The following is a 27898-nucleotide window of genomic DNA, read 5'->3' on the forward strand; positions in this document are numbered from 1 at the left end:
TTTCAAGCAAGGCTACTTTCCCAAAGTATATTATTCTATGATATGCAAACTGCCAACAATGTATTTGATTTTGCATTGCCTCTTTGTATATCTTCACAGCTTTCTAGAGACATGTGATATTCGAAATGCTTTTGTACTGGGCAAGGTTTTTAATTAATTACATTCAGACTGGCTACCACTTTAGATCTTTTCCTGTGCTAAGTAGGAAAGTACTTGTGTAATCAGTAAGATGATAAAAACACGGTAAACATCAGCCAATGATTTATTAGAATAAGTGGATTTAATATCTTTACCAGAAAGGTTTGATGAGTTGGCAACTAATCGTGTTTTTTCAAATGTCACTATATGATACTCTTGCCTTGCGAAACTCTGCAGTGATTTATGAGGTGCATTACACAATCCTGCAATTCAACAGAGTTTCACCAAAATCACTGGATATAATCTAATCTCTTTAAAACTATGCTTAAGCCTTTTACAGATGTTATGATTTGTCAAATAAATTAAAGGCACAAGCTTAAGGGTTTGATTTGCTAAAGAATATAATTGGTAGTCACATTAATGTAATCTTAAACCAGGCTGAACAAACAAAAACAGTTGTCTTACATTATTCACTAGCCACATACAATGCATGTGTAGATGCACACAACTATGATAGCATGCATATGGTTATTTAGTGGACAAAAGTTTAGTCCATTAATAGTTTTTAAGTTACAAATTCTCATGATCTGCTTGTTGCCAATTGAAAGCATTTCCTCAAAGTTGTTTGTCTATAGGTGACCCCAGTGTATAAGTATTATGCTAAGAATAAAGCACAGTAAATATTTTAATAATGACAACTAAAGTCACAGGTACAAAAATGATAAAAAATATGTAAGAACGCTGATGTCCCTAGAGTCCCTAGTGCCTGGTGCCTGTATATGGTAGAACTATGGAACAGGAAAAGCAATGGGTTTTTGGGCTAGAACCATTAAAAAAGTTGGTATAAGGAACAATGTATGGCAATATTTAAATGTTTTAATGTATATGTTTAAAAAAGGTTTAAGTTTTTTTTTCAGAAGCAAGTATACAGTAAAAGACACATGTATTATGCTATGCTGTGTTGAATACGTACCATTGCAGGGAGATCACAGCATCTATCTCTACTTGTCCAGGTTACAGTACATACAATGTCAAACATCTGGAGCAGGAACTGGAAACAAGACAGAAAGCTTGTTTATTTGTCATGTCATTTGTGTATTTTTTGATCAGACATTTCAGGACATTTGCTTAGCATCCACATTTTAACAGATGACACACGAACATCTGTAGGCAATTAGAAAGTATGATGTCATCTTGTAAATTAATTTTAGTTCTACTTGTTTGGCATGTTTCTCAATTGCTATGCTGAGTTCTCTTCTTGATGCAGCACACAAAACAAATGTCACTAAAATCAGAACACAATGTCAGCAAATGAATGTAACTGCTTGTCTGTTTTTCAAAATCAATATAAGTAAACATGTGTTGTATTTTGTTAGAAAGAGAGAAGATTCATTTTGAAAATTATAAAAGTGAAAATATGTAGTAGACTTAAATTTTGGTCTTCATTGCAAGGCAAAGAAATAAAACAGCAGCTATGATTAGTATATTTTGTGAGGTGTTTTGCGAAAAATTGAAGGATCCTTGTGGAAAATTGTTGGCAGAACAGTGACTGCATTCCTCCATTCTACACATGTATGGGTAACCTTAAAACTTAAAGTCAAACTCCAGCCAATACCGTTTTGTACTTGCAAGCTCACTGGGAGAACAAATTAAGAGGACAAGGGTCACTTGGATATTCACAGACATCAATAAAAACCTGAAAGAGGCTCTAACCTTTAAAGAAATGTTTTTCTAGTATTATGTGCTCCCATTGGAAAGATTTTTCCTCCTGTCTCTGTGATACCTTTTAATCAAGCTAGGAAGCAGTTGGGAAATCTCTCAAATGGAAACAAAGACAGCGGAAAATGACAGTGGATCCAACCCTTTAGGGTCCATGCACACTGGGATTAAAAAAAGTCCAGTTCCCTTGGCAGAAAAAAACGCTCATATAGAGAGTTTTTGTACACGAATACTTACACTATCAACTAAAGCAAAATATATCTTTGTCTGGTGTTGAGTTTTAGGTGGAGCTGAAGTAATGGCAGACAATATGTTTATTCACAAAGGCTGAATATCTAAACCACACCACAAGATAGGAAGTACAGCAAAGTTGGTAATTTGTGCTTCCAGCTAGAACATAAGAATGCTAATGGTCACTGTTCTCCTAGTTCAAAAACAGCCTTTCTCCCTAGTTAGAGTTAGCCTCCCTCTTTCTAAAAACACAAAAGTCCATTATACTTGGCATGTGACAGAAGCCTCAAAATTAATATAACTTTAACTTGGCATTTTACAATGGAAGTGGAAAAAAGACTTCCAAATATACAGTAAATTACAAAAGACTTTCAAATATACAGTAAATTACAATGGAACAATATTGGGGCCTGCACAGAAAAACAGAAATTAACTTTATTGTGTTAATCAATGTCTAAATGGCAAAAATGCAGTCTTAGTGTATAAAACACAAAATCCAATATTTCTGTAATTCCGAAAAAAGGAAGTCTGGACAACCGCACTTGTGTAGAAATAACTTTCATTTAGAAAATTGCCAGACAGGGTAAAAGCATTAAAGTAATAGCAGTGGAGGAGCAGGATGACCCCCTGACATCTTTCACGCTACAGTAGCTCTTACTAATAGCAGTGTTGAGACTGTGTAGTGCTACTGTAGTGCAACATATGTCAGCAAGTTATCCTGCCCCTCTCCTCTGTTGCTATTTCCTTTGCTTTTACCCTGTCTGGGGATTTTCTAAATAAAAGGTAATTTCTTTATTAGTGTGGCCATCTGGACTTTCATTTTCCTTTTTTTGACATTTTGCATTGTACTGTTTTAAATTCTGCAACTGATTGCCAGATGGCAAGTCTGGGCATCTTTCAGAAGGCAAAGTAAAACTGGTTCTATCAAAACTTATTTGTCAAAGAAATTACCTTCCAGGTCAAGAAATTAAAGATAGTTACCGGAGCAGATTTTTTGTCCCCCTTTGTCAGTTTTCCAAGCACTTCATATCCATCTGTTGTAATATTGCCAGGTTCTTTAATTGGTTTCTCAGCCACTTCTTGGCAGTCAACATAAATTCTCACATATTTTGTAGATACCACAAGATGAACCTACAAATGATAATATCACAAGTACATGGTCAATACATGTTACTCAATCTTTACCTACCAGGCATTTGTCAAAAGTCAGTCATAGTGTACAGTACCTCAATCTCTTAAATTCAGCTTATATATTTTGAACAACTGATACATTAAACTGAAGCTGCTTTTATGTGAGAAACAAAATAAGCATGCTGATATTGTACATAAAATAGGACATTCACACTTTTTTTCTAGATGCTGTGGAAACCTGAGCATTTTTTCAGAAATGTTAAAGTTACATTAATGCAACGGCATTAGTGCCATACAAATACGTAAAAAGTTTGTAATGTATACGATACATGTCATATAGTTTTATATACTGTATACTCAGTCATTAACCAGGATGCCCTACATCATAAGCGCAGAATGCAAACCTCATCTCAGTCATTAAACGTTCAAAATATACAAAAATATAATTTAACAAAAGTGTTAAGTCACATATTCTGTATTTAGTTACTAAATATGAGCTTTAAGGACACTTAAGTTGAAAAGTGATCCCTTGTAACTTCAATCTAATACAGTGCTATATTACCAGCTGGCATTCATGGTAGTTCTGTACAAAATTCTTCTGTAATTATAACACGGTTTTATTGTGAAATGCAGATAAATAAATGTGGATCAGCAAATCTGTAAAAAGATACTTGAAAATGAATTGTTTATAGACTGAAATTTTCTTTTTTCAGCACCCTGAAGGGATCCTATTCCCCCTTCCTGTTTGGAGAAGCTCCTTTTGAGGTAAGGATTTTGATGTTTTGTTTACTGGTTATTCTTAACTGCTTTAAGTCCACCCTATAGCAGAAATACTGCTATATATGTGATTCGTGCTCCCGCAGTGACCGCAAGACAGGGGAGCGCACACCGACCCTCCGGTGCCGTGATTCGGTGACTGACTGATCAATCATCAGATTAAGGCCAGTGATGTTCATCCTGGATCTGATGATTGATCCCTGCCCTATCAGAGATCTTCCTGTACCTGTATTTACATTTACATAGGTACAGAAAATGATGAAATCTTCTCTCTCTGGCCACATTCCGTCCCAGAGAGAGAAGAAAGCAGATCCACATGAGTAAAAGCACTACACACACACAGTAAAAACACATTTAGGTCAAATTTAACCCCCTGATTTCCCCCCAGTTAACCCCTTCACTGCCCTGTCACTAGTGCCATTAGTACAGTGTACAGATTTTTTTACTGATCACTGTATTAGTGTCACTGGCGACTTCAGATAGCATTAGCGTCAGTTAGTATCCCTCCCAGATAGCGTCAGATTGCCCATCACTACATCACTCATCACATTTAACCTCTTGATTGCCAGGAACACGCTCACATACACAATAAGCCTCCATTGCTAGTATAGTCAAACAATAAAGCAAAAAACAATTGCGCTGAATGCATACATCAAATAAAATAAATATAAAGTGAATCAATAATTCACATTAATTTTGTGAAAAAAGAAAGAAAACACTGCTGCCACTCGAAATCAAATATACCTTGCGCAAATAAATGAACATCAATAGTCACGTGGCGCGGTGATCAAAAAAGTATATAAAACATCAAAACGTTCATGTGACTTGCATCAATCACTTGCAATCAGTGCATAAAAGTATAGTCCATTGTGACATGTGAATATCTCTTTCAAGGTGATGAATCTTCAAAGTTTTCCCAAAACAAAAAACACCACGTGCCTTTAACAAACGCCTCCCCTTCTGGGTATGCACTCACCAAATTTACATGCCTTCCATTCTCATGGTTGGCATGTATCACTTGTGTGTCTCCAAAAGGGGTAACTTCATACAGACTTTTCTGAAATCTGCTTTACTCCTCTCCACCAGATAATGGTCATGCAAAAATAAGAGATAAAACTCCAATGGTGCAGTAACCAATAACACGCTTTTTTTATCCCTCCTGTCCTGGCCAACCTGGTCTGTGCCTCAAGGACTGCTTCCATCACTACCACACACTAGTGGAGTATTAGTATAGGGTACAGCATGGCACAGTTCAGGGCACAGGGTTCAGGGTTTTTTTCCAAAATTTCTGTCTTTTTTTGTTTATAGTGCAAAAAAAAACCCCAGAGGTGATCAAATACCACCAAAAGAAACCTCTATTTGTTTGAAAAAAGGACACAAATGTCATTTTTGTACAGTTTTGCATGACCACACAATTGTCAGTTAAACTAGCACAGTGCCATATAGCAAAAAGTGGTGTAAATTCCAATATCTTCACTGCCATTTGTAGACGCTATAACTATCACACAAACCAATTAGTTATTGGTATTTTTTTTCCAAAGACATGTAGTGAAATACATTTTGGCCTACAATTATGACTAACTTTGAGTTTAATATATATTTTTTATAGTTAAAAGTAAAAAATATAGTTTTTTTTCCAAAATGTTTATAGCGCAAAAAAATAAAAAAACACTGAAAGAAAACCCTATTTGTGTGAAAAAAAGGACATAAATTTTGTTTGGGTGCAGCATTGCATACCCCTGCAATTACCAGTTGCAATAGTGCAGCGCCGAGTAGCAAAAAAAGGCCTGGTCAGGAAGGGGGGTAAATCCTCTGGAGGGCAAGTAGTTAACCTAGGTTAGGCTTATAAACTTACATAGTGTACTGCATATCTTTGACAATATTGATGATTGATGGCACTTCCAAATGGGACTTGAACAATGCTGTTCTTGGACATGTTTGTATAATTGCTTTTTTCAGCACGTACCCAGCATTTGATGTTGGCAATGGAGTATAGGAATTTATGATTGCGAAAGCTCATCAGATGACTTCTAACTCTGTTGAGTGAAAACCAAATGAGGCACTAGCCTTGACTCTTTTGAAATACCTCTGTACGTTGTTGACATTATTAAGGATATAATCTATGTATGGAGCTTGCATTTTAAGATATGTCTTATTATATCAGTGTGGTTTTGTATTGAAATTTTATCCTAACTTATAATATGTTTGTATTTAAAAATATATTTTATTACATTAGATAGATGCTGATATTTATAGTACTGTTAAAGTCCTCTTGTTTATTTCAGCACCTTTTAAATACTCTTGCTCTATGCCATTCTTTGGTTCTTGATATAACTGTGATGTGGTGCCTAAATAGTTTTATCTGTCTAGGTCATTCCTTGTAGACAATATACAGTATGTATATACAGTGGGGCAAAAAAGTATTTAGTCAGCCACCAATTGTGCAAGTTCTCCCACTTAAAAAGATGAGAGAGGCCTGTAATTGGCATCATAGGTAGACCTCAACTATGAGAGACAAAATGAGAAAAAAAATCCAGACAGTCTCATTGGCTGATTTGGAAAGAATTTATTTGCAAATTATGGTGGAAAATAAGTATTTGGTCAATATCAAAAATTCATCTCAATACTTTGTTATATATCCTTTGTTGTCAATGACAGAGGTCAAATGTTTCCTGTAAGTCTTCACAAGGTTGGCACACACTGTTGCTGGTATGTTGGCCCATTCCTCCATGCAGATCTCCTTTAGAGCAGTGATGTTTTGGGGCTGTTGCTGGGCAACACGGACTTTCAACTCCCTCCAAAGGTTTTCTATGGGGTTGAGATCTGGAGACTGGCTAGGCCACTCCAGGACCTTGAAATGCTTCTTACGAAGCCACTCCTTCATTGCCCGGGCGGTTTGTTTGGGATCATTGTCATGTTGGAAGACCCAGCCACGTTTCATCTTCAATGCCCTTGCTGATGGAAGGAGGTTTGCACTCAAAATCTCACGATACATGGCCCCATTCATTCTGTCCTGGACATGGATCAGTCGTCCTGGTCCCTTTGCGGAGAAACAGCCCCAAAGCATAATGTTGCCACCCCCATGCTTCACAGTAGGTATGGTGTTCTTTGGATGCAACTCAGCATTCTCTCTCCTCCAAACACGACAAGTTGTGTTTCTACCAAACAGTTCTATTTTGGTTTCATCTGACCATATGACATTCTCCCAGTCCTCTTTTGGATCATCCAAATGCTCTCTAGCAAACTTCAGATGGGCCCGGACATGTACTGGCTTAAGCAGGGGGACACATCTGTCACTGCAGGATTTGAGTCCCTGGCGGCGTAGTGTGTTACTGATGGTAGCCTTTGTTACGTTGGTCCCAGCTCTCTGCAGGTCATTCACTAGGTCCCCCCGTGTGGTCCTAGGATTTTTGCTCACCGTTCTTGTGATCATTTTGATCCCACGGGGTGAGATCTTGCATGGAGCCCCAGATCGAGGGAGATTATCAGTGATCTTGTATGTCTTCCATTTTCTAATTATTGCTCCCACAGTTGATTTGTTCACACCAAGCTGCTTGCCTATTGCAGATTCAGTCTTCCCAGCCTGGTGCAGGTCTACAATTTTTTTTCTGGTGTCCTTCGACAGCTCTTTGGTCTTCCCCATAGTGGAGTTTGGCGTGTGACTGTTTGAGGTTGTGGACAGGTGTCTTTTATACTGATAACAAGTTCAAACAGGTGCCATTGATACAGGTAATGAGTGCAGGACAGAGGAGCCTCTTAAAGAAGAAGGGACAGGTCTGTGAGAGCCAGAAATCTTGCTTGTTTGTAGGTGACCAAATACTTATTTTCAACCATAATTTGCAAATAAATTCTTTCCAAATCAGCCAATGTGATTGTCTGGATTTTTTTTCCCATTTTGTCTCTCATAGTTGAGGTCTACCTATGATGCCAATTACAGGCCTCTCTCATCTTTTTAAGTGGGAGAACTTGCACAATTGGTGGCTAACTAAATACTTTTTTGCCCCACTGTATATACGTATATATATGTGTGGGTGTGTGTGTGTGCTGTCCAGCATTTCTAGCAAATGTTATTTTGCCATTCATTGATTTTCTTTTTTCAGATTTCAATATATATAATTAACTGCAGATGTATTAAAATCTCAAATTGTTACAAGCAAATTCTAATTACTTCCAGCACACTGAACAATTATTGGATTAACTGTCTTAGTGAAAACCTGTTTTATTTGCAGTATTGTTTACCATTCCATTTATTAGCTGTGGAGATGAACTTAGGTTTTATTGTTATTTCCAGACGCCAGCCTTTTTGTTCCATTTTTAATGCACTTGGTATTATCTCAAATCCTATATAAGTTTCTCAGCTCAAATACTTGGGCATTTTGTTAATCATACCAGAAGACCATTTTAAAGGAAACTGTATGGAGACAGCTTCCCAGGGTTCTTTGTGACATACCTAATCTATGTAAATCATTTACTCAGTTACATCATGTGCAATATCAATTATTATCTAATAAAATTACTACCAAATTATCTACTTGTCAAGAAAAAAATTATCCCCTTGATGCCCTGCTAACCTTAAAGTGTAACTTTAGTCTGCAAATTGAGTCCTGCAAGATCACATCAGGCTGGCCCCTTTTGCTGCTATAACTGTGTAAAACATTAAAAATAAGTACCTATACTGTTTAAAATCCAATAATACACTATCTCATCCTGCTCTGCACATGCTCAGTTGCTCTCCATTTTAGGCACTGCAGAATTGGTAAAGGTCGATCTGCTAACAGCCTTAGGGCTCGTTCACACTAGGCTGTTTTGCCAACGCTTGCCAAACGCCCCTATAGCGTTTGGCAAGCGTTGGTCCGGTGTTTGCGGAGCGTTTTTAACGCTCGGCAAACGCTCCGCAAACGCTGCATGCACGGTTTAGCGGCGGTTGCTAGGCGTTTGCCGAGCGTTAATAACGCCCCACAAACGCCTATAATGCATTTGAGTGGTGTTACCGCTCTGCAAACGCCCCGCAACCGCGTCGCAACCGCACCGCAAACGCCGGCCGGGTGTTTGCGGAGCGGCACCATAGACGAGAATAGGAGGCTTCAAAGCCTCCTGACTCGACCAGAGGCGTCCGTCTTGCCGCGACGCAATGCGACGTGACGCAAACGCTCCTGTTAGAACAGCACCATGTGCTGTAATGTGCAGAATTGGCAGAGGCGTTTGGGAAGCGGTAAAAACGCTTCCCAAACGCCTCTCTGCCGCCTGCACACAAGGCTAGTGTGAACGTAGCCTTAAAGCAGAATTAAACCCTCCTATCCTTTACAGCCACAGAAGCTGCTTCTGTTTAATCTGAAACTGCCATGGTGCTGCACATGTGATCAGTTATGACACCAACCATTTGATGGTTTGACAGTTTGGTTGAGGACACAAGCAAATGTCACAGTTAGAAATCCCAGCATTCCTTGAATGTTTTTTGAAACCATAAAATCGATGGATTTAGTTCCACTTTATGATTTACTGCTGTTCAGGGACTCTGGGATTCAGCAAAATGGCAGCCTTCAGCAAAAAGAAACAGGAGCAATGCAGTAGGCAATTTAAAGCACATACTAATTTTGATAACATAATTATTAATGTGGAATGTATGTTCCTTGCTAAAGAACATTATTTTTTATCACGTTGTCTTTTGTCAAGAAGAAAAAAGAATTTCCCCTGGATGGTCAATGTGCATTGCAGGAATTTTAACTTTGCTACCAGTTTCTGCCTCAAAGAAAAAGCTGCTTGTGCAGAGTGAATCTGAATGGGAGTGACTTTTTATTATCAATCAGCTGATGCACTTGTGTTCTAATGAGGAAAATTGCAGGGGCAGCATTCCCTTAGAAGTGATTAACCCTTTGGGAGTATCTCAGCAAAAAGGAAATTTTTGTTGCAGGAGATGCTTAAAATCTGAATTGTATCTTTGCGCAGACCTCTCTGAAAATCAGTCAATCAAGCCAATCACACAAGCAGGAAATTACATTTTTGAGGGGTCTTCTGCACACCATTGGTGTGCAGAACACCTCCAGCTTGCCATGATGCACTGAATTTTACAGAAAATTACAGCGCTGCAGATTGAAAAGAAAGGTAATTTTTAAAGCCATTGAATTACAATATGGCTCATGCAACAATTGTATATGCTATATTATTTTTTCATTGGCTATTTTTTCCCATGAAAGTGGAATTGCCCATTAACACTGAGACACAACAGTTTGCCAGTTATTGAATACACTTATGGCATGCCCAGAATTACTTGCAGAATCTTTGTGGTAATGATTTTAATACATTCTAAGACAGAAGAGTCAAAAATGAAAGTAACATGTTTTTTTGTAAAAAAAATAAATAAAATCATGATTTCTGTAAAATGGATTAGCTGGTGGCCTACTAAAAATTACAGCATTTTCTCAAGCAGCATTTAGATTGTTCCATACATTCTCTGGGACTTCAAATGATAGTTACTGATACGAGTCAGTTGGTGCTATCTTTAGTTCTCAACAAAAAATACTTGGCACCAACGCTAAAATAAAAAAGCCATTTCCTTTATTGTGCTTTTGTAAGTACAGCCCCTGCCCTTTCTGAGATGTATATAATACAGAATTTGTATTGCAGAGCTGACATTGCAGACCTTTAATGTGTTCTTCAAAGAATTCCTAGGGGATTATGATAGATTTCTGTTACATATAAAACGTTCCTCTAACTATGTATCCATGCAACCAGAATTTTAAATGGAATTTTATAAGCCAAAGTGACGCCATACATAATATTCATACAGCATATGCAATATATGTAATTTAGAAAACTAGAATTGCCTAGAAAATTTCACCAAAATAAAGTGATTGAGGGCTGTTAAATACTGTATTGCTGTTGGAGAACATATGTGGTTTTCTTCCCAACAAACCACAGGCATATCTTCCAAGAGACTTGGTTATTTAGCAGTTTGTCACTCACTTTTTATAAAACAAACAGCAATCAGAGTTTAAAGTTGAACTCCAGGATGCAAAAAAACCCCCAATCTTTACAAATACCTATCTATAACAGCAAACATTTAGTAGCAAATGTATAAATCTCACTATTTAGGAGATCAACTAATTAGGATCATCTGCAGTAACTGTGATGTTATCTCTTCTATTCAAAAAAGTAACAGCTCCAGCTGGCTCTGGGAGGAGGTGCAAATCCAGGACTGTAGGTCATGTTCTGCTTCCTTACACCTATGAGACACTACAGTTCTCATCACGCAAAGAGAATTGTAGTTAATGGACATGGTTTGGAGTGTTAATGTGGGTGGGTGACTTTATCATAAATATATTGGACTGAGTAAGCCTGTTTGGCCACCTTCAGCTATGTCCCCCCTTTTGTGTTGAGATTTGTGACAAACCAGGAGACTCCTGGCCTGTCAGTCATTGTATAAGGTCATAGGAGGCAGGACCGACCTGGAGACTCCTGGTATGCTAATCAAATGATGCTGTATCAGTGGGCTGTTTAGACCGGGAGTCTCAGAATCCTGGGACCCCCCACTACAGCAAGCAGCGACATAATTATGTCACTGTTCACTTGGAAAGAACTACAGAGAGCCAGAGATAAAACCAATAGCCAGAGGGACACATGGTATAGAAGTCACCGTTTTTACAACACATATGTCACAAGGAACTAAGCTGGATTTTCTCACAGATGAAAAACAGGGCAAAGAATCAACAAACATATTGCAGTGAGGTATGAAACCACCAATAATGAGATGTCCTACATTTTCTCTGTCTGGAGTTCAACTTTAAAGAATTCTCATACAAATTACTACAATAAAACCTCTAATCAGCTAACATAAGTTGACTGGGAGTTTTATTACCCTAAAAAATAATTTATTTATAGGTTTCACGGGCAATGCAATTGCATTTGTGTATATTATGTATGCCCACTTTTAGGTTAATTGTTTGTTGTTATGCTGCCACCCTATTATCACTATTTTTAACTGCACTCATTTTTCTGTACATTCATAACTCAGTATGATGCAGTTTCCTCCATCTTCATTATAAGTTTCTGCTACTCTTCCATTAAAGGAGAAGTACAGCCAAAGCTCTTTTGGCTGTACTTCCCCTGTGGACAAACAGGGGAATGAACTGCACTCCTGTAACCTGTTTTCAGCTGACTGCCCGCTGTCAGCTGATGTCACTCAGCTGGTCCAGGCTGGGGAAAGATCCTGACTTTAAAGTCAGGATCCAACCCAAGAGTCTGGAGCAGCACCTGGCTCAGCCTTTCAGCGATCCCCTGAGAGCCTGAGCCAGCCGCTCCTCCCTCCACAACCCAGCATTCCAGTGATCAGTCATTGATCTCTGCTCACAGTGGCGGTGAGACCTCAGTGATCAGCAGTCATATGAGTCATGAAGGGTGAGTTATCACTCTTAGAGCCAGCAGGAGACAGATGCACCATCGGACTGATGCTGCATCCACCTAGGTATGTATAATTTGGAAAAAATAAACACTTCTCTTTTAAGATACATATTGTGGTGAGGGAGATAATATTCCTTTTGCCAACTTCAAATACCAACATCTACTTCATTGTATTATATCTAATAAACGTTCTGCATGCAAAAAATAAATACAGAGTTCTCAAGAAGGGATAGGCTACTTATACAACAATCGGCGTCAGAGAAGAGAAAACATACAAACTCCATACAGATAGACTCATGTCCAGTGACCAGCATAGGGGAAACAGTGCAAACCATGTAGCCACTATGTAATCACTGCAACAATTTTGCCCACATAAATGGAAAGACTAACAAGTTAACTTTAAAGTAATTTGGTGAAGAACCGTATGTAATTTTAAACAGAGTATATATAGGTTAGATCCTCTGTCAGGTATATAATATTGTATATGTCCATTTTCTAAATATCTCTCCTCATTTCCAGGTGAGGGGAAATATTCAGAAAAGTTAAGGTTTTAGGGGTGTGGTTAGTTGTTGAGAGGCCTGCAGAGAAGAGGGGTGGCTAAATTGAAGGAAAAGTAGTTCTTAAAACAAACAGAACTGACTTGGTTCCATAACCACACAGAGGGCACCATAGCACTAAACTGTGGTAATACCTTGGAAAATATAGCAATATGTACAGAGGTACACACTGGCAACGATGACTGTGCATGAGCGACAAACATGAGCTACATACTGGCAAGCATGGGAGCACATACTGGGAATTGTGACAATATGCAGACAAAAATAATGTCTGAGACAAAATTTGTGAGCAGCAAATGGACAGTCATGGTAAGAGTTATAAATAGTCATGGTAATATGCTAAAAAAAAAGAGGCAATCATGACAATAAGACAATAAGTTGCCAAATATATATGTATACATATACACAGTATATATATGCAATAAAATGCAGGGACAATAATTGGGGACAAAAATACCTGTCTGCCTTCTTTTGCCTCTCTTTATCTCTACTCTGGGTCTTCAGAAACAGGCTTTATTTTCCATCTCCTGTTCTCAATGCCCAGAGGTAGGTTCAACCTAAGTAACATTTTGGCTTCCCATGTAGAATTTTCTTTCTGTTCTAGCCACTGTGTGACTGTAGTAGTAATGCTGATTTCACTACTCAAGACAGCCAATTAGTAGCCAGGTGGGAGCGAACTATTGCTGAGTAATCTCATTCCTTAATTGTAGAATTCAGGTCAATTCTAGAAAATCCCCAAGCTTGGAAATACTCTTTTACTTCATGCCTTTGTAACAAGAGCTACCTGGGGCAAGTAGTGAGAGAAAATCGTCCTAACTTAGATAGCTATAAAAAACCTGACAGATACGCTATACCTTCCCTACTCTATCCAAAATCTAAAACACCTTTCAGCTAGACTTTTCCTTTAGTTTTGATGTTTACTGCCCATGTATTTGCATCCAAATTACATATACTATTCACAATAATAATAAAGTATCTTCAATTCATATGTTGTTAAAACAGTGAGGGGGAATTTAAATCTTGTAAAAATATGTAACATTTTTTACACTGTTCTGATGAGATGCCAAACTGGAATATCTAATTTCTTTAGAAACCATGACTACAGACTATACAGCTTGAGTTACAGACACCAAAATGAATGGGAAAAAACTTAAAACTTGACAATAACCACTGTTTATCCATGCAAACCACATAAAAGCCCACAGAAGAGAAGGGAAGGAAAATGTGAATATTCCTATGAACTGACTACTACTACCACAAGACAGACTTTAAGTGAAATCCTTGCCTTCCAGAGAACTTTAACAATCAAGTCTGTTTGCCTTTTAAAGAAACTCACATGTCAGTATTAGAGTAAAGCCAAACCTTTCCCAGCAGCAAGTGACATCCCAAGTTCAGCAGCTAAAAGGCAGAAAGCTGTAAAAATCCACTACTTATGCCAAAATGCATCCTGCAGGCCAAGTTTGAACTCATTATCTTTCTCTGGAAGACTAACGATTGATATGAAAACAATTAGAGGGATATGCACTGTATCATAATGTCAAAATTCTTAATTTACAGAACCAACAAGAGGAGCTGTTCAGTGAAAAAGTAAAGAAAGGTCAACAGAAGCAAACACCATTTTACAGCTGCAACTTTATCTCTAGCACATGAAAAAAAAAATGTGTTGGAAGGTTGTCTTTTGCTATTTGCTAACACTGCTCCAGAACAGACATACAAAACCTCTGGACTTGCTCCAAACTGCAGTCCCAGAGACTATTTTTGTAGGCTTTAGATCACTAAATATGCCTTTTACAACAACAGTTAAGATCCCAGAAAAACATTCATAGCAACAAAAAACACACATTGACACATGTCTGGGACCATCATAAAAAGTTGAGTGCCCCCTTCTCTGAGAATATATATATGTGTGTGTGTGTGTGTGTGTGTGTGTTTGGGGATGATTTTTAAACAAAAGAACAAAACTGTAAATGAAAAAGTATACATAAAACTAATCAAAATTAGTATTACTCTACATGCTCCATTAAGCACAGTCACATATATCATTTCCAACATGACTTCACTGACCCCATCTTTCCTCTCAAAATGTGTGTGTATATATATATATATACAGTGGGGATCGAAAGTTTGGGCACCCCAGCTAAAATGTGTATTAATGTGCATAAAGAAGCCAAGGAAAGATGGAAAAATCTCCAAAAGGCATCAAATTACAGATTAGACATTCTTATAATATGTCAACAAAAGTTAGATTTTATTTCCATCATTTACACTTTCAAAATAACAGAAAACAAAAAAATGGCGTCTGCAAAAGTTTGGGCACCCTGCAGAATTTATAGCATGCACTGCCCCCTTTGCCAAGCTGAGACCTGCCAGTGTCATGGATTGTTCTCAATCATCGTCTGGGAAGACCAGGCTATGTCAATCTCAAAGGTTTTAAATGCCCAGACTCATCTGACCTTGCCCCAACAATCAGCACCATGGGTTCTTCTAAGCAGTTGTCTAGAAAACTGAAACTGAAAATAGTTGACGCTCACAAAGCTGGAGAAGGCTATAAGAAGATAGCAAAGCGTTTTCAGATGTCAATATCCTCTGTTCGGAATGTAATTAAGAAATGGCAGTAATCAGGAACAGTGGAAGTTAAAGCAAGATCTGGAAGACCAAGAAAAATATCAGACAGAACAGCTCGCAGGATTGTGAGAAAAACTATTCAAAACCCACGTTTGACGGCACGATCCCTCCAGAAAGATCTGGCAGACACTGGAGTTGTGGTACACTATTCCACTATAAAGAGATACTTGTACAAATATGGTCTTCATGGAAGAGTCATCAGAAGAAAACCTCTTTTACGTCCTCACCACAAAAAGCATCGTTTGAACTTTGCAAATGAACATATAGACAAGCCTGATGCATTTTGGAAACAAGTTCTGTGGACCGATGAGGTTAAAATTGAACTTTTTGGCCGGAATGAGCAAAGGTACGTTTGGAGAAGAAGGGGCACAGAATTTAATGAAAAGAACCTCTGTCCAACTGTTAAGCATGGGGTTGGATCAATCATGCTTTGGGATTGTGTTGCAGCCAGTGCACAGGGAACATCTCACGAGTAGAAGGAAAAATGGATTCAATAAAATTTCAGCAAATTTTGGATGGTAACTTGATGCCATCTGTGAAAAAGCTGAAGTTAAAGAGAGGATGGCTTCTACAAATGGATAATGATCCTAAACACACCTGGAAATCCACGGGGGATTACATCAAGAGGCGTAAACTGAAGGTTTTGCCATGGCCTTCACAATCTCCTGACCTCAACATAATTGAAAATCTATGGATAGACCTTAAAAGAGCAGTGCGTGACAGACAGCCCAGAAATCTCAAAGAACTGGAAGACTTTTGTAAGGAAGAATGGGCAAAGATACCTCAAACAAGAATTTAAAGACTCTTGGCTGGCTACAAAAAGCATTTACAAGCTGTGATACTTGCCAAAGGGGGCAGTACAAGATATTAACTCTGCAGGGTGCCCAAACTTTTGCAGACGCCATTTTTTTGTTTTCTGTTATTTTGAAAGTGTAAATGATGGAAATAAAATCTAACTTTTGTTGACATATTATAAGAATGTCTAATCTGTAATTTGATGCCTTTTGGAGATTTTTCCATCTTTCCTTGGCTTCTTTATGCACATTAATACAAATTTTTAGCTGGGGTGCCCAAACTTTCGATCCCCACTGTATATATATATATATATATATATATATATATACACACGTGTGTGTGTGTGTGCGTGTGTGAATTAGCCCTTACCATAAGCAAGGTGCATTATGAGATTAGGCACTTTTCACCTTTCAGGCACTTTTTGACCAAAGATATCTAGTTATGATCTGTATGAAATACTTTTTTTTGCTATCGGTGGACCAGCACAGACTGTTCTATACTATAGTAAAAGTATTAAGAGATTCTTTGGGGTCTTAGTGACCACATGGTATAATGTGTTGTAAACCAATATCTTTTACAATAAAACTTTGACAAGAAGATTGCTATGTTTATCCAGGGATTACTTTTTCTATCTTCTAAGATATTGCTAGTTCCATGAGAGTTATGATCTAAAGGAAACATATGTCATTTTGTTGTTGATTTTATACAGTGCAAATTATTCATTCTTTCCAAATCTCACTGAATAACTAGTGATCTTTCCAAATGATCTGTCTTACACAGGGGGGGAATTCTTATTAGTATTACAGTTCTGTTTGATCTTTCTCCAACATTATGGAATGTAGGTAAGCAGAGTTAGGATGGTCCTTTCAACTTTAAGAGAATGCTTAGTTAGTCTTCAATCCTGAATTATTACTGCTTCCAGCAGTTACTGGTCAAAAATAGCCAGAATGTTGGCAATAACAAAATTTAAGATTTTACATTTTGACAGCAAGGTTATTGAACTGCTCTAAAGAACACATTTGCAAGAAGGTCAGACTTCATAATAGATTAAGAAATTTCTGTAGATTGCAGCCAAACTCCTGCTAACCAAGGAAGAAGCTTGGACCACCACAGATAGTAACACAGCTGTTATTATGCTTACTGGTTATTTTATTACAAATTCTTCACAGACTCTTTTAAAGTACACACAAGGGAGAAAACAAACAAATATGTGAAATGAAACTAATTCCAGAAAACTATGAAGTAAACTATGAAGTAATATGTGCATTCTAAATAACAGAAAATGGTTTGGTGACTGAATAAAATCTGACCCCCAGTTTTAGACTTTTCTCTATAGCAACATAAAATGGTCTCTGCCACACAAAAGGCATTTTCCCTTCTACTGTTGCATCTGTCAATGGGGGCAACACAATCCATTTAGATAATGGGGAACTCACAGAGTACCATTATATCTGAATGGAAGAGAAGTGGTACCAGTTTTCATCTGTAAGAGGACACTTCTCTTTGCCAACATATCTCCAGCAGGGGGTCTGTTTTTTACAATAGCGAAAAGTAATTTTGTAATATGTTTCATAGATTTAATGGAACAATTGGTTTTGTTAACCACTTTAATACATATCTTCTGTAAATGAAATACCTTGTGGAAGCTTCCATAGAAGAGTTTCTTTATTTCATTACCATCAAAAGTTACACTCTGAGTCTCTCCAGATGCTCCTTTGTTGAAGAAAGTGAGAGCTTTCTTTGGTACTACAAAAAAGAAAAGAAGAACGTAAGATTGTGACTAAAAATGTACCATGCTAGTCATTTAGACATATAGTGAAAGGAAAGATATTTACAGGAAATCTATATTGAAAGGAGTGTGGAGTTGTGATTGTGATTGCTGGCCTTATTAAAAAAATAGCAGCCTGGCTATCCCGAGCCTCAATACGTTTCTAGACACTGGCCAAAACAAGCATGCAAATCACATGTCAGAGTTTATAATAATCTGCATGCTTGTTTCAGGAAAGTGACTCAGAAAATTCACAAGCAATTAGGTGAATATTACAGCCAAAAGCTAGTATTTTCAGGAGTTCAGCAATGAAAGATCTCAGTACATGTTTACATAAAGTTCTATTGGAGGGATTGGTGAGGGACCAAGGAAAAAATCATGTGATGGAAAATAGCATAACCAATAGCCAGCATGGATTTACAAATGATACTGCAGATGTTGCTAAAGGAATCTATGGTCCTATTATGAGGGAGTAAACAAGAAACCTAAATAAAAAGGTTGATGATATTGTAATATATATGGACAAAGTGTCACAAATTTCTAATGCAAAAATATGGATCTGGTAAATAACAGGGAAAACTGAATGCAAGGCTGTAAGTGTTCATACTTAAAGCTCCCCAAAAAACAATTCTTTCAGAAATGAGTTTTCTGGGCAGAGGGTCAGCAAGCAAGCAAACCTTCAGTGCATATTGCTAGTACTCAGACCCCAAAAACTTTCATCAGTGCAGTAAGAGATTCTACTGGTAGAGACAGACACTGATTCCATTTACTTTGCGTTCATTAGCTTTTATTCTACTCACTTAAATACTATATTCCTCCTCTGCAAAATGTGTGCATTCCCAGCTCCACAACTTTTATCAGCAGATCCATTTGCCACAGCTGTCAAAAGAGGTGTGGCTGGCTATAAATGTTCCAATGATAATTGAAGAACTTAAAACTGTCCTTATGTCATTCCCTAATTCCAAAAGCACGTGATCCTGTTAAGGTTTTTAAAAAATTAAACCTGTCAAACTCATTTTTTGGCCACCTTGAATGGGGTGTTAAACTCTGGATCCCTCCCTGATTCCATGTATGAGGCCATTGTGATTGTGCTGCCAAAAAAGGGTATAGGCCAACTTGTCCTGGACTCATACTGCCCCATCTCGTTGTTGACGACAGATATTAAAATCCTGGTTTTAGCACTATACCTAAGGTGATCACTAGACTCATACACCCAGATCAAACTGGTTTCTTGCCTCTAAAGTCGACAGCACATAATATTTAGTTTGCTTTCCTCAATATGTCCCCACTGATAATAGAGCCCTTCTTGCATTAGACATTGCAAAGGCCTTTGATAGTGTTGAATGGGAATACTTATGGGCAAGTTTGGATTTTGCCTTGTATTTTTTCAGTGCGTTCAACTTCTCTATGCTAAGCACAGTGCCCATTGCTACTTGCGATCATCATTTAACTACTCGCAGCCTGGATTAGACTAGACCCTAGTCTGGCAGGGTTTAAATAGGAAATATACCCTACGGAGAAAGTTATATAATATGGTATAATATTGTCAATAACTCAATAGCATGTTCTCTCGTGCTCCCCTCAATCATCAATTATGACCACCAGTGATAAGTGATATAACACTCACCCACCTCACAGACCATGCACCTTATCGGACTAAGCCAGTCAAAAAGCATAGGTTAGAAACAGCTCTTCCTGACCAGAAAATGTCCCAGTTTCCAATAGCAACATTATGTAGGTCAGAATAGATAGGCATACATAGTGCATTATGTTTTTAAAACCAACAGTGCACATCAGCATTTCCTCTCATATAAAATAAGCATCAATGTTTGCTCACTCTAGACCTCATCCAAGATGGCCACTCCGCAACTTCCAGTCTACGTCTGACGTCACTTTCTGACGTGTTTCATCATTTTCGAACCTTTATCAAAGGATGTGCTCATCAGACTTGTGGCTAGCCAAATACTCTCCCTCCTCCCTAATGTGGGCGGAGGTTGCCATCTTAAATAAGGGCAATTACACACTTGGAGACCTCTAAAGGTATAACTTAAACACAAAGCTGAGAAGTACAGCAATATTAGCTATATTAATACAGTGGTAATACATCTAAGATCAGTATACACTAATTATAAAACTAAAATTTTACTGAAAACTAAAACAAGTGACAGTATTGCTACCCCACTGCCATCTAGTCGGGAAGAGCTGTTTCTATCCAATGCTTTTTGACTGCCTTAGTCTGGTAAGATGCATGGTCTGTGAGGTGGTGGAATGTTACATCACTTATCACTGGTGGTCACAATTGATGATTGAGGGGAGCACGAGAGAACACGCTATTGAGTTATTGACAATATTACACTATATTATATAACTTTCTCTGGAGGGTATATCTCCTATGAAGGGGAAGACAGAAGAGGAGGCTGTAAATTGGAATAATTTTTTCGGTGGATCTTGTTATAAGGCGGTTTCCAAGTAGAGAGAGGGTAAGAGTAATAATTACAGATGTATAGAAGTGAACACATGGTGGAGTGGACAAGCACGGTTTTTTGTGTGTCTATATATATATTTTTTTGAGTGTAACAAGCTGAGGATGAAGTGAGAATCACGCATGGAAGGACATTGAACAAGAAGGAGACATTTTGCCACTGTAGGGGTTATTCACTGTACGGACGCTGCAAGAGTCTTTTTGATTTGAACTTTCAGGAGACAATTGAGTACTGTCCGTGATACTTTTTTTATTTGCACTAACATACAATTTTGAGGACAAGCTTTCGGGGAATGTCCCCTTCTTTAAGGTCTAAGCAGTACTACTCACAAAGTTAGCACAATGTTAGAAGACATGAAAGAAAAAACAAATTCAATTGTTTCTGTCGCAAATGCACTAATACGGCTACAATCAACTCAAACTTTCAGGAGAGAAAGTTGTGGGGAGAAAATAATCCTGGTGTCTAGGGATTGAACACATACTTGATTGTGCACAAACAGGGGATACTGGTTGTTAAGAATTTCAGTGTTTAAATAGGCCTTACTGGAAAAGAAGGCGCATCCTGTTATTCTTAGATGATACTAATTCCTCCTTAAGTCTTATCATGAATCTCCAAACTAAATATATATTTTAATCTGGCCTTACTTTCAACAGGGAGAAATCAGTTCTTCTCCCTCTTGATCACCCTTGAACAAACTGGAGGGTTCTCTCTCTTACAATTCTTCAACAGATTATCTATTTGGGTATCTGCATCACCCTGGCTACCAAGCGATATATTGATCTTAATTTACAATACCCCCTTCATGCATTTGGATTGAAGAGCCATACATGGGGGTTGATTTACTAAAGACAAATATACTGCGCACTGCAAGTGCAGTTGCTCTAGATCTTAGTAAATGAGGGGAAGCTCTACTGATTTCTATCATCCAATCACGTGCAAGCAAAAATGCTGTTTTTTTTATTGCATGTGATTGGGTATTTTTTGCAGTGAAGCTTTACCTCATTTAATAAGCACTGGAGAAACTGCACTTGCAGTGCACAGTATATTTGCCTTTAGGAAATCAACCCCATGGTGTAAGCTTCCATTATCAGTTACTGGTATTATCTGGTTACTGGTTATTATCAAAACTTATAAAAATAGTTTGGATGCACCAACTGCTCTATATTTTTCAAAACTCCCCTGTCTGGATTCCAGCAAAACTATTTGCTCAGTTTTAAGTTTTTTTCAGGAACTTTGGAAGAAAAAAACAACCCCAGACATCTTTGTCAAGATTACAATGTCCCAAAGACCTTGAATGTCTCTCACTCTTGAACCACTGTCTGTATTTGATGGCAGCACAACTGCAGCACCTCACTAGGTGGAAAAAAAAAGAAATTTCCACTCCATATTCCATGCTACAGCACCTCACAAGACTCACTCTCATTTGGGATAATGAATCCCTACCCAAATTTTTCAGTCATCAATGCTTCCAGAGTGGGCAATCAGTAACAGTTTCCTAGATATTTTCTGAAGCCAAGTTCAAGTCATTTCAACAATTGCAGATTGATTTTCCTCTCCCCAAAAACATTTTTACCAATACCAATGCTGCTCATGCTCAGTTTGGAGCACTTGGCCCCACATTTGGTGATATAGGTTACCTAGGTTTGGTGCTCAGCTCCACTAGCACCAAGAGAGTCATATCTTCCATATATGCCCAATTACTGCACAAAGTTTATGGGGATTTCCTGCTTAGCTGTAGAGTTAGATGGGCAGAAGATCTAGGGGAGCTGTCCGGAGATCTATGGGAGGAAATTCTTCAAGGTTTGTCTCCCTCTCATAAGTTGACACAATTTTTAGTTTGCTACTGGGCTCATAGAACCTCAGCTTTCCTGCATGTCATTGGTTGTAGAGACTACCCAGAATATGTTAAATGTGGGCTTTCCCAGGCAATCTGATTCATCTCCTCTGGCATTGTTCAAAGCTAGTGCGATACTGGGACATAGTGATCCTTAAATTTAACAAAGCATATGGCATTTCCATTTGTATTCACATACTTCCTTATATTCCTATATTTGGATAACTGGATGCCCCCACTACTGTTGTGCAAAGGTCATTTGCCACATGTAGAGCTAATATTATTAGCTGGGTCGCTACTGTGGCATCTACAAAACAAGACTGGATCTCTGAACTTAATAAGCTTAAAGCATTTGAAGAAATTACAGATGAACAGAGGGGCTTCCTTAAACAATACAATCTAATTTATCACTGCTGCCTGAAACCTGAAATGTACACTCAAAGATTTGTCTAAGCTTTTTGGGGGCTAGGCGTGAGAGTTAGGCACTTTTGTATCCTCAATTGTTTTACTACAATCTTACATGTCAATTGGATTTACTGTCTTTACCTGCTTTCTGTGAGTCAATCACCTAACATACACCCTTTCACTGTGCTGTTGTATTGTAATGCTTCTGCTATTATCACTTGCTGTTTAACTGTAATGTTCATTTATTTTTTTCTCTGTGCATACAGCCACTACAAAAGCTGAAAATTAAATCTGTTTTTGTTATAAAAAAGGTTGTAAGTGGTGTACACCAAGGTTCAGAGTTGATACCATTACTTTTTCGATGCTGTTGTTTAAATGTGCCGAGTGGCCTTTCTGAAAAATGGCAATGAACTTTAATGCATATATACAATAAATTAATGTGAATAGTGGTGATTAGTGTAAAAACATAGCACAAGTGTGAGTTCAACCTTATGGGAACATATGCATCAATTTTTCAACGGATTTAACTTTGTAACTTCAAAAAAACACCTTGTATGATACTTTGACTAGAAATACAATGTAAGAAATAAAAACTTTCACAAAAAATAGAGAGGCTCACCATCCAGGGTCACTCCAGTCTGTGACTTATAACCCTTGTCTGTAACTTGCCATATAGAAAATGGTTCATTGGGTGTCTCGGGGAGCAGGCGGAACAATAAGATGATTGTGTAAGAATGTGGCAGACCCTCGGGATGCAGTTCTCTGTTGAGAAATTAAAAATTCATAAATAATGTCTTTATAATTACCGAGCTGATACTTTGAAAGGTATTTTTAACATTTTATCCCCAAATTATTTAATGCCAATCATTCAGTTTCTACTTGTGATTGTTTGGGACCAGCTGCATTTTGAGATAAAGTTTACATTCCAAAATGTACAGGTAGACAGTTTTTAAAACAATGATTCAAACCCACAAATGCATAGCAAATATCTTTCAGAATAAAAGTTATTAACAACTAGAGCCAACAGTTTTCTTTTATTAAATATTTTAAGCACAGGCTTACTGAAGGAATACAGAGAAATTATACTGTGCAAGATGTAAAAACCCATAACAACCAATTAGATTTCAGTCTGCAGGTGTGATATCAACAAAAGAACAAAAGATGGAATCTGGTTGGTTGCTATGGGTTACAGCATAGCGCAGTGCTAAATAAACCAACATTTTTGTTGAGCACATGTTCAATATGTAACATTTAAAGGTTTAGTTGGATGTTTCATACAGTTTGTTTCAATTTGAAAAAACATTGGAAAGTAGACCTGTCACCTTTAAGAATCCTGCATCTGATAAAACAAATAGTACATTAATCTATTTATATGACAGACAATGATGTTCAGCTACTGAGTGATAATGTTGGCATATGTTTTGGCTTGTTTATTGCATTGTCATGCTGATAGACATTATTCTACAAATGTGCCAGAATCAATTTGTTAATTTTGGTGAGGAAAGACAAGAGTTTCTGTCAAGTTTTTACTGCAGTGCTCATAGGGACTTTTTTGTATTTAGTTATTGCATTGAGCCAAATTTAAACCTAGTCCTTGCCTGGGGTCAGGTGTGGGGTGTAGTGTGGCTCAGCTGCAGTACTGAATATCTACAAGCAGATATATGGGTACACACGTAAGCACAGCGTGTTTGCCAATAGCAGGAAGAGGCTATCAGAGAGAAGAGAAAGCTTGGCCTTCAGACTGCAAGAAGCAAGCAATCACAGGCAGATCAATGCAGGGATTAAAATGTATTTAAACCCAAAAACAAATATTTAATATATTTCAGCATATCAGTCCTTAGATGCAGGGGCTGCATTTGTATTCTTTCAGTTTTTTTCTCTTTTATTTCACCTGTTGATCATGCCAGTAACACTTCCTGTTCTAGAGTGACAATGCTAACTCAGCATTGTATCTATGGAGGTGCAGCATTGTTGCCTTAGGCTGCTCACTTGATTTTGACTGCAAACTTCTACTTCTTTCTTCATCTTTATTACATAGGAGGTGTTCTGTTCTTTACAGAAGATAGCTTGGAAGGCAGATAGCATTGGTTGAGCTTTTTGTTCAACTCACAGAAAGTGACAAGGATACTGGATGTCCAGCAAAATCAACAGGTATTTCTGTATTTTCTGTAGGTTGGAAAGTGAAAACCAATGCAGCTACCATATTCTAAGTAATTATAAGCTGGAGTTGGTTAAATATTCATTCTTGAGTCGACTGTTGTCCCTAGGCATACTATGATATCATATGTGGCATTCACATTGCCATGAAAATATCATAACTGAAAATTGCTTCAATATTAGACAAAATAGGTATTAAAAGTAATTAAAACTCTCAGTAACATGTGAGTGACATCAGGAAGATCACCCCTCTTTTGAAACCATTGCCATTAGATGATAATATAACAAAAACGTCCAAATCAGGGAACTACTTTTTGTAATCTTTAGATTGCAATCCCTGTTGGTAGACATTCTTAATATGACCAGAACAACTTACGAGGTAGGTATAGAGAGGAAAGCATCTTTGTGGAGGTTGTACGCTGGGAAGCTGTTAAATGAACCAGGTTGCAAAGAGACACCTTGGACTGATGCAAATGTCTTCTCTGTGAGATTATATGCTTCCAGCATTCTAAATCCTAAAAGAAAATCATGAGTATAACTATACAGAAAAAAATAAGGAATCACATTTCTCAAAAAATGATGTGACAGTTCTTACCAGGAGATGTGTATCCATCAAGGTAAATAAGTGGGCAAGCTAAAAAAAAGATCAAGCATAAAAAGTGATGTCATCGTTTTTTACAGAAAACAATACATCATACAGTGATTAATTTGGAACAAGTATTTGTAATGCAATATTAACAAGTACAAAGGAATTAGTATATTATATCAGCTTTCCCACAGCCAGAATATACGACATGGATGACATGATGTACTGTACCTGTCGGTGCTGTGCTTACCATGCTCACTTTTATAAGAAAGCCACAGTCATTCACAATGTAAATGGAAGCTAAGATTACAAAAGAACACATAGTGTTCTTGTTATTGACATTAATTTCATATTATGTCATTTATTATGATCTTGAAGTCTGGGCTGATAAAAGTTTTTTTGGCATGTGAGAAATTCCTAGAAATAATAGAAGCTCAACTTTCAGTTGGATGCCTGCTTACTAGAATTCCTTTGGCAACTACTTGAAAGAAAGGTCAGCACGACCCTATCAATTTGTAACTGAACTATTGATTCAAAGTTTTTTGTGGTTTTCTCTTTGTTCCTGAAATAAGCAGCCTTATTCAAAGTGATAGCAATGTGATTTGAAATTCAGCTCAACTAAAGCAAATAAACTTCCTCTTTGGCATTGTCAAATTATTTGAAAATATTTACAGCAATTGCTCGGCTAACAGTAGAAAGTTATTTACTAGAAAAAATATGATTATCACACAATAACAAATGATCTAATGTCTATGCGTAAGTTGGATTCTAAGATTTTATTGTTGCCTGTTTTAGTATTAGCAAAGTTTTACTGACTGTGTTGATGGGGGAATAAAGCCCTTTTGCTTGCAATGTTTAGGAGGGGACTGGAGAATTACCACAATTTATCATAATTAACCCCGCCTGTACTGTGCTGCCAGATCTTGCAATCAGTAAATATAATTGAACACGGTTTGTCCTAACAAATGGTTAAAGATCTAAGACTTTGGCTTCTGGAAGTGCATGTTAATGAAGTCAACTGAGCATCTGTTTAAAGGTCTGTTCCCAAGAAAGATCTAAAATGTACACATAAACATATAGTTGGGTTTTCACAAATTTCACTGCAAAAGTGGAAATACACTTTTAGTGGAACACCCTTAAGTGATTCACTGCACTGAAATTAAAAGGTAGGCAGGGAGGAGGAAACATTGTAATGCAAATGGCATACATGGACATCAGGACTAGAATAATATACGTAACCCACGCAAACATTTAATAAATACAAAACTCCAGGAATCATGAATTTTGTAAAAGTTGTATAAAGGGCAACATTTGTTCCACATGTGCTGGAAGGGGGTAGTAAGAGGATCTATTTTCCAGCAAATAGATCCCATGAAAGTCTCCAGGTTAACATTATCCCACTGGGGGGAACTCTGCAGCTGAGTAGGAAAATGTCCTGACTGTTGATCTTATAAGGAAGTACAGGATGTCTTCATAACCTTGTCCTGGGAAGGAAGTGAGATACTGACATGCATTACCCTCATTGTTTAAAGAAGAAACATCAGGTGCAGAAATCTAGAAGCAGTACTGAAGTCCAGTAGTGCAGTTGATGAAGAGACCATCACCCATTCATTTCCAGGAGGAGTGCTAAATTTGTTGTGGAGGCAAAGATCTTGCAGTCTGTAGGCAAAATCTAATAGAGGATAATTTAAAAAGCTGACCAACAGATGTTTCAAACTTGGGAAAAATGCCTGTACAATGAACTAGACTCAAGCAGTTGGGAAGTACATACATCAGTAAGGGGTATCCTCCCATGATAGGAGAAAGGAAAAAGGCTAATTCCCATCCTGATTAGAGCCCAGCAAATAGGTAAGTGGACAAGGTGGTCAAAAGTGTTGTGCATTGTTCATTTTCCAAATTCTCTAAAAGGAGGAGAAATGTAAAGAACTGAAGAATAACTGAAGAACAACACAAGAAGGGGGGGCTATGTGAAAAGGAAACTTCTCAACAATCCTATATGTAATCCTACAAAAGAGGTAAATGGGAAAGCATCCAGATCCAGAAACTGCATAATAACCAAATACAATAAGAGGGCTGCCTAAATATGATACATATACTTAAATGCAACTCAGCAAAAAAATTAGGAACAGAACTTCCAAGTGAAAAATAATATCCTAAGTGCCAGTAATCAGTGCAGGTGCTTCTGTTTCAAAAACAATATGTGATTTGTGCTCTGTGCTCCCCTCCTGTGTGCCCACCGACTCACAAGATATATTGGACTCTTATGATGAAATAAAAGTCACGCACACTTTGGTG

At 37.7% G+C, this 27898-nt stretch overlaps 1 protein-coding gene across 4 annotated transcripts in view; it reads right to left on the bottom strand.

The window, feature by feature from the left end:
- The window catches only part of COL12A1 (collagen type XII alpha 1 chain), a 252311-nt gene that overhangs the window by 41939 nt on the left and 182474 nt on the right, over window positions 1-27898 (bottom strand). For all 4 annotated transcript variants that reach the window (XM_089681387.1, XM_089681390.1, XM_089681388.1 and 1 more), the window contains 6 exons: window positions 25613-25651; window positions 25394-25532; window positions 23480-23622; window positions 18007-18116; window positions 3070-3219; window positions 1112-1189 (listed from right to left, as the gene is read on the bottom strand). In XM_089681387.1, the coding sequence (XP_089537513.1) occupies window positions 1112-1189; window positions 3070-3219; window positions 18007-18116; window positions 23480-23622; window positions 25394-25532; window positions 25613-25651 (659 nt within the window). The remainder of the gene's footprint in view (window positions 1-1111; window positions 1190-3069; window positions 3220-18006; window positions 18117-23479; window positions 23623-25393; window positions 25533-25612; window positions 25652-27898) is intronic.

Source organism: Staurois parvus, unplaced genomic scaffold (assembly GCF_062004578.1).
Source record: "Staurois parvus isolate SC_StPar_1 unplaced genomic scaffold, SC_StPar_1.0 ptg000264l, whole genome shotgun sequence".
Classification (NCBI taxonomy): Eukaryota; Metazoa; Chordata; class Amphibia; order Anura; family Ranidae; genus Staurois; species Staurois parvus.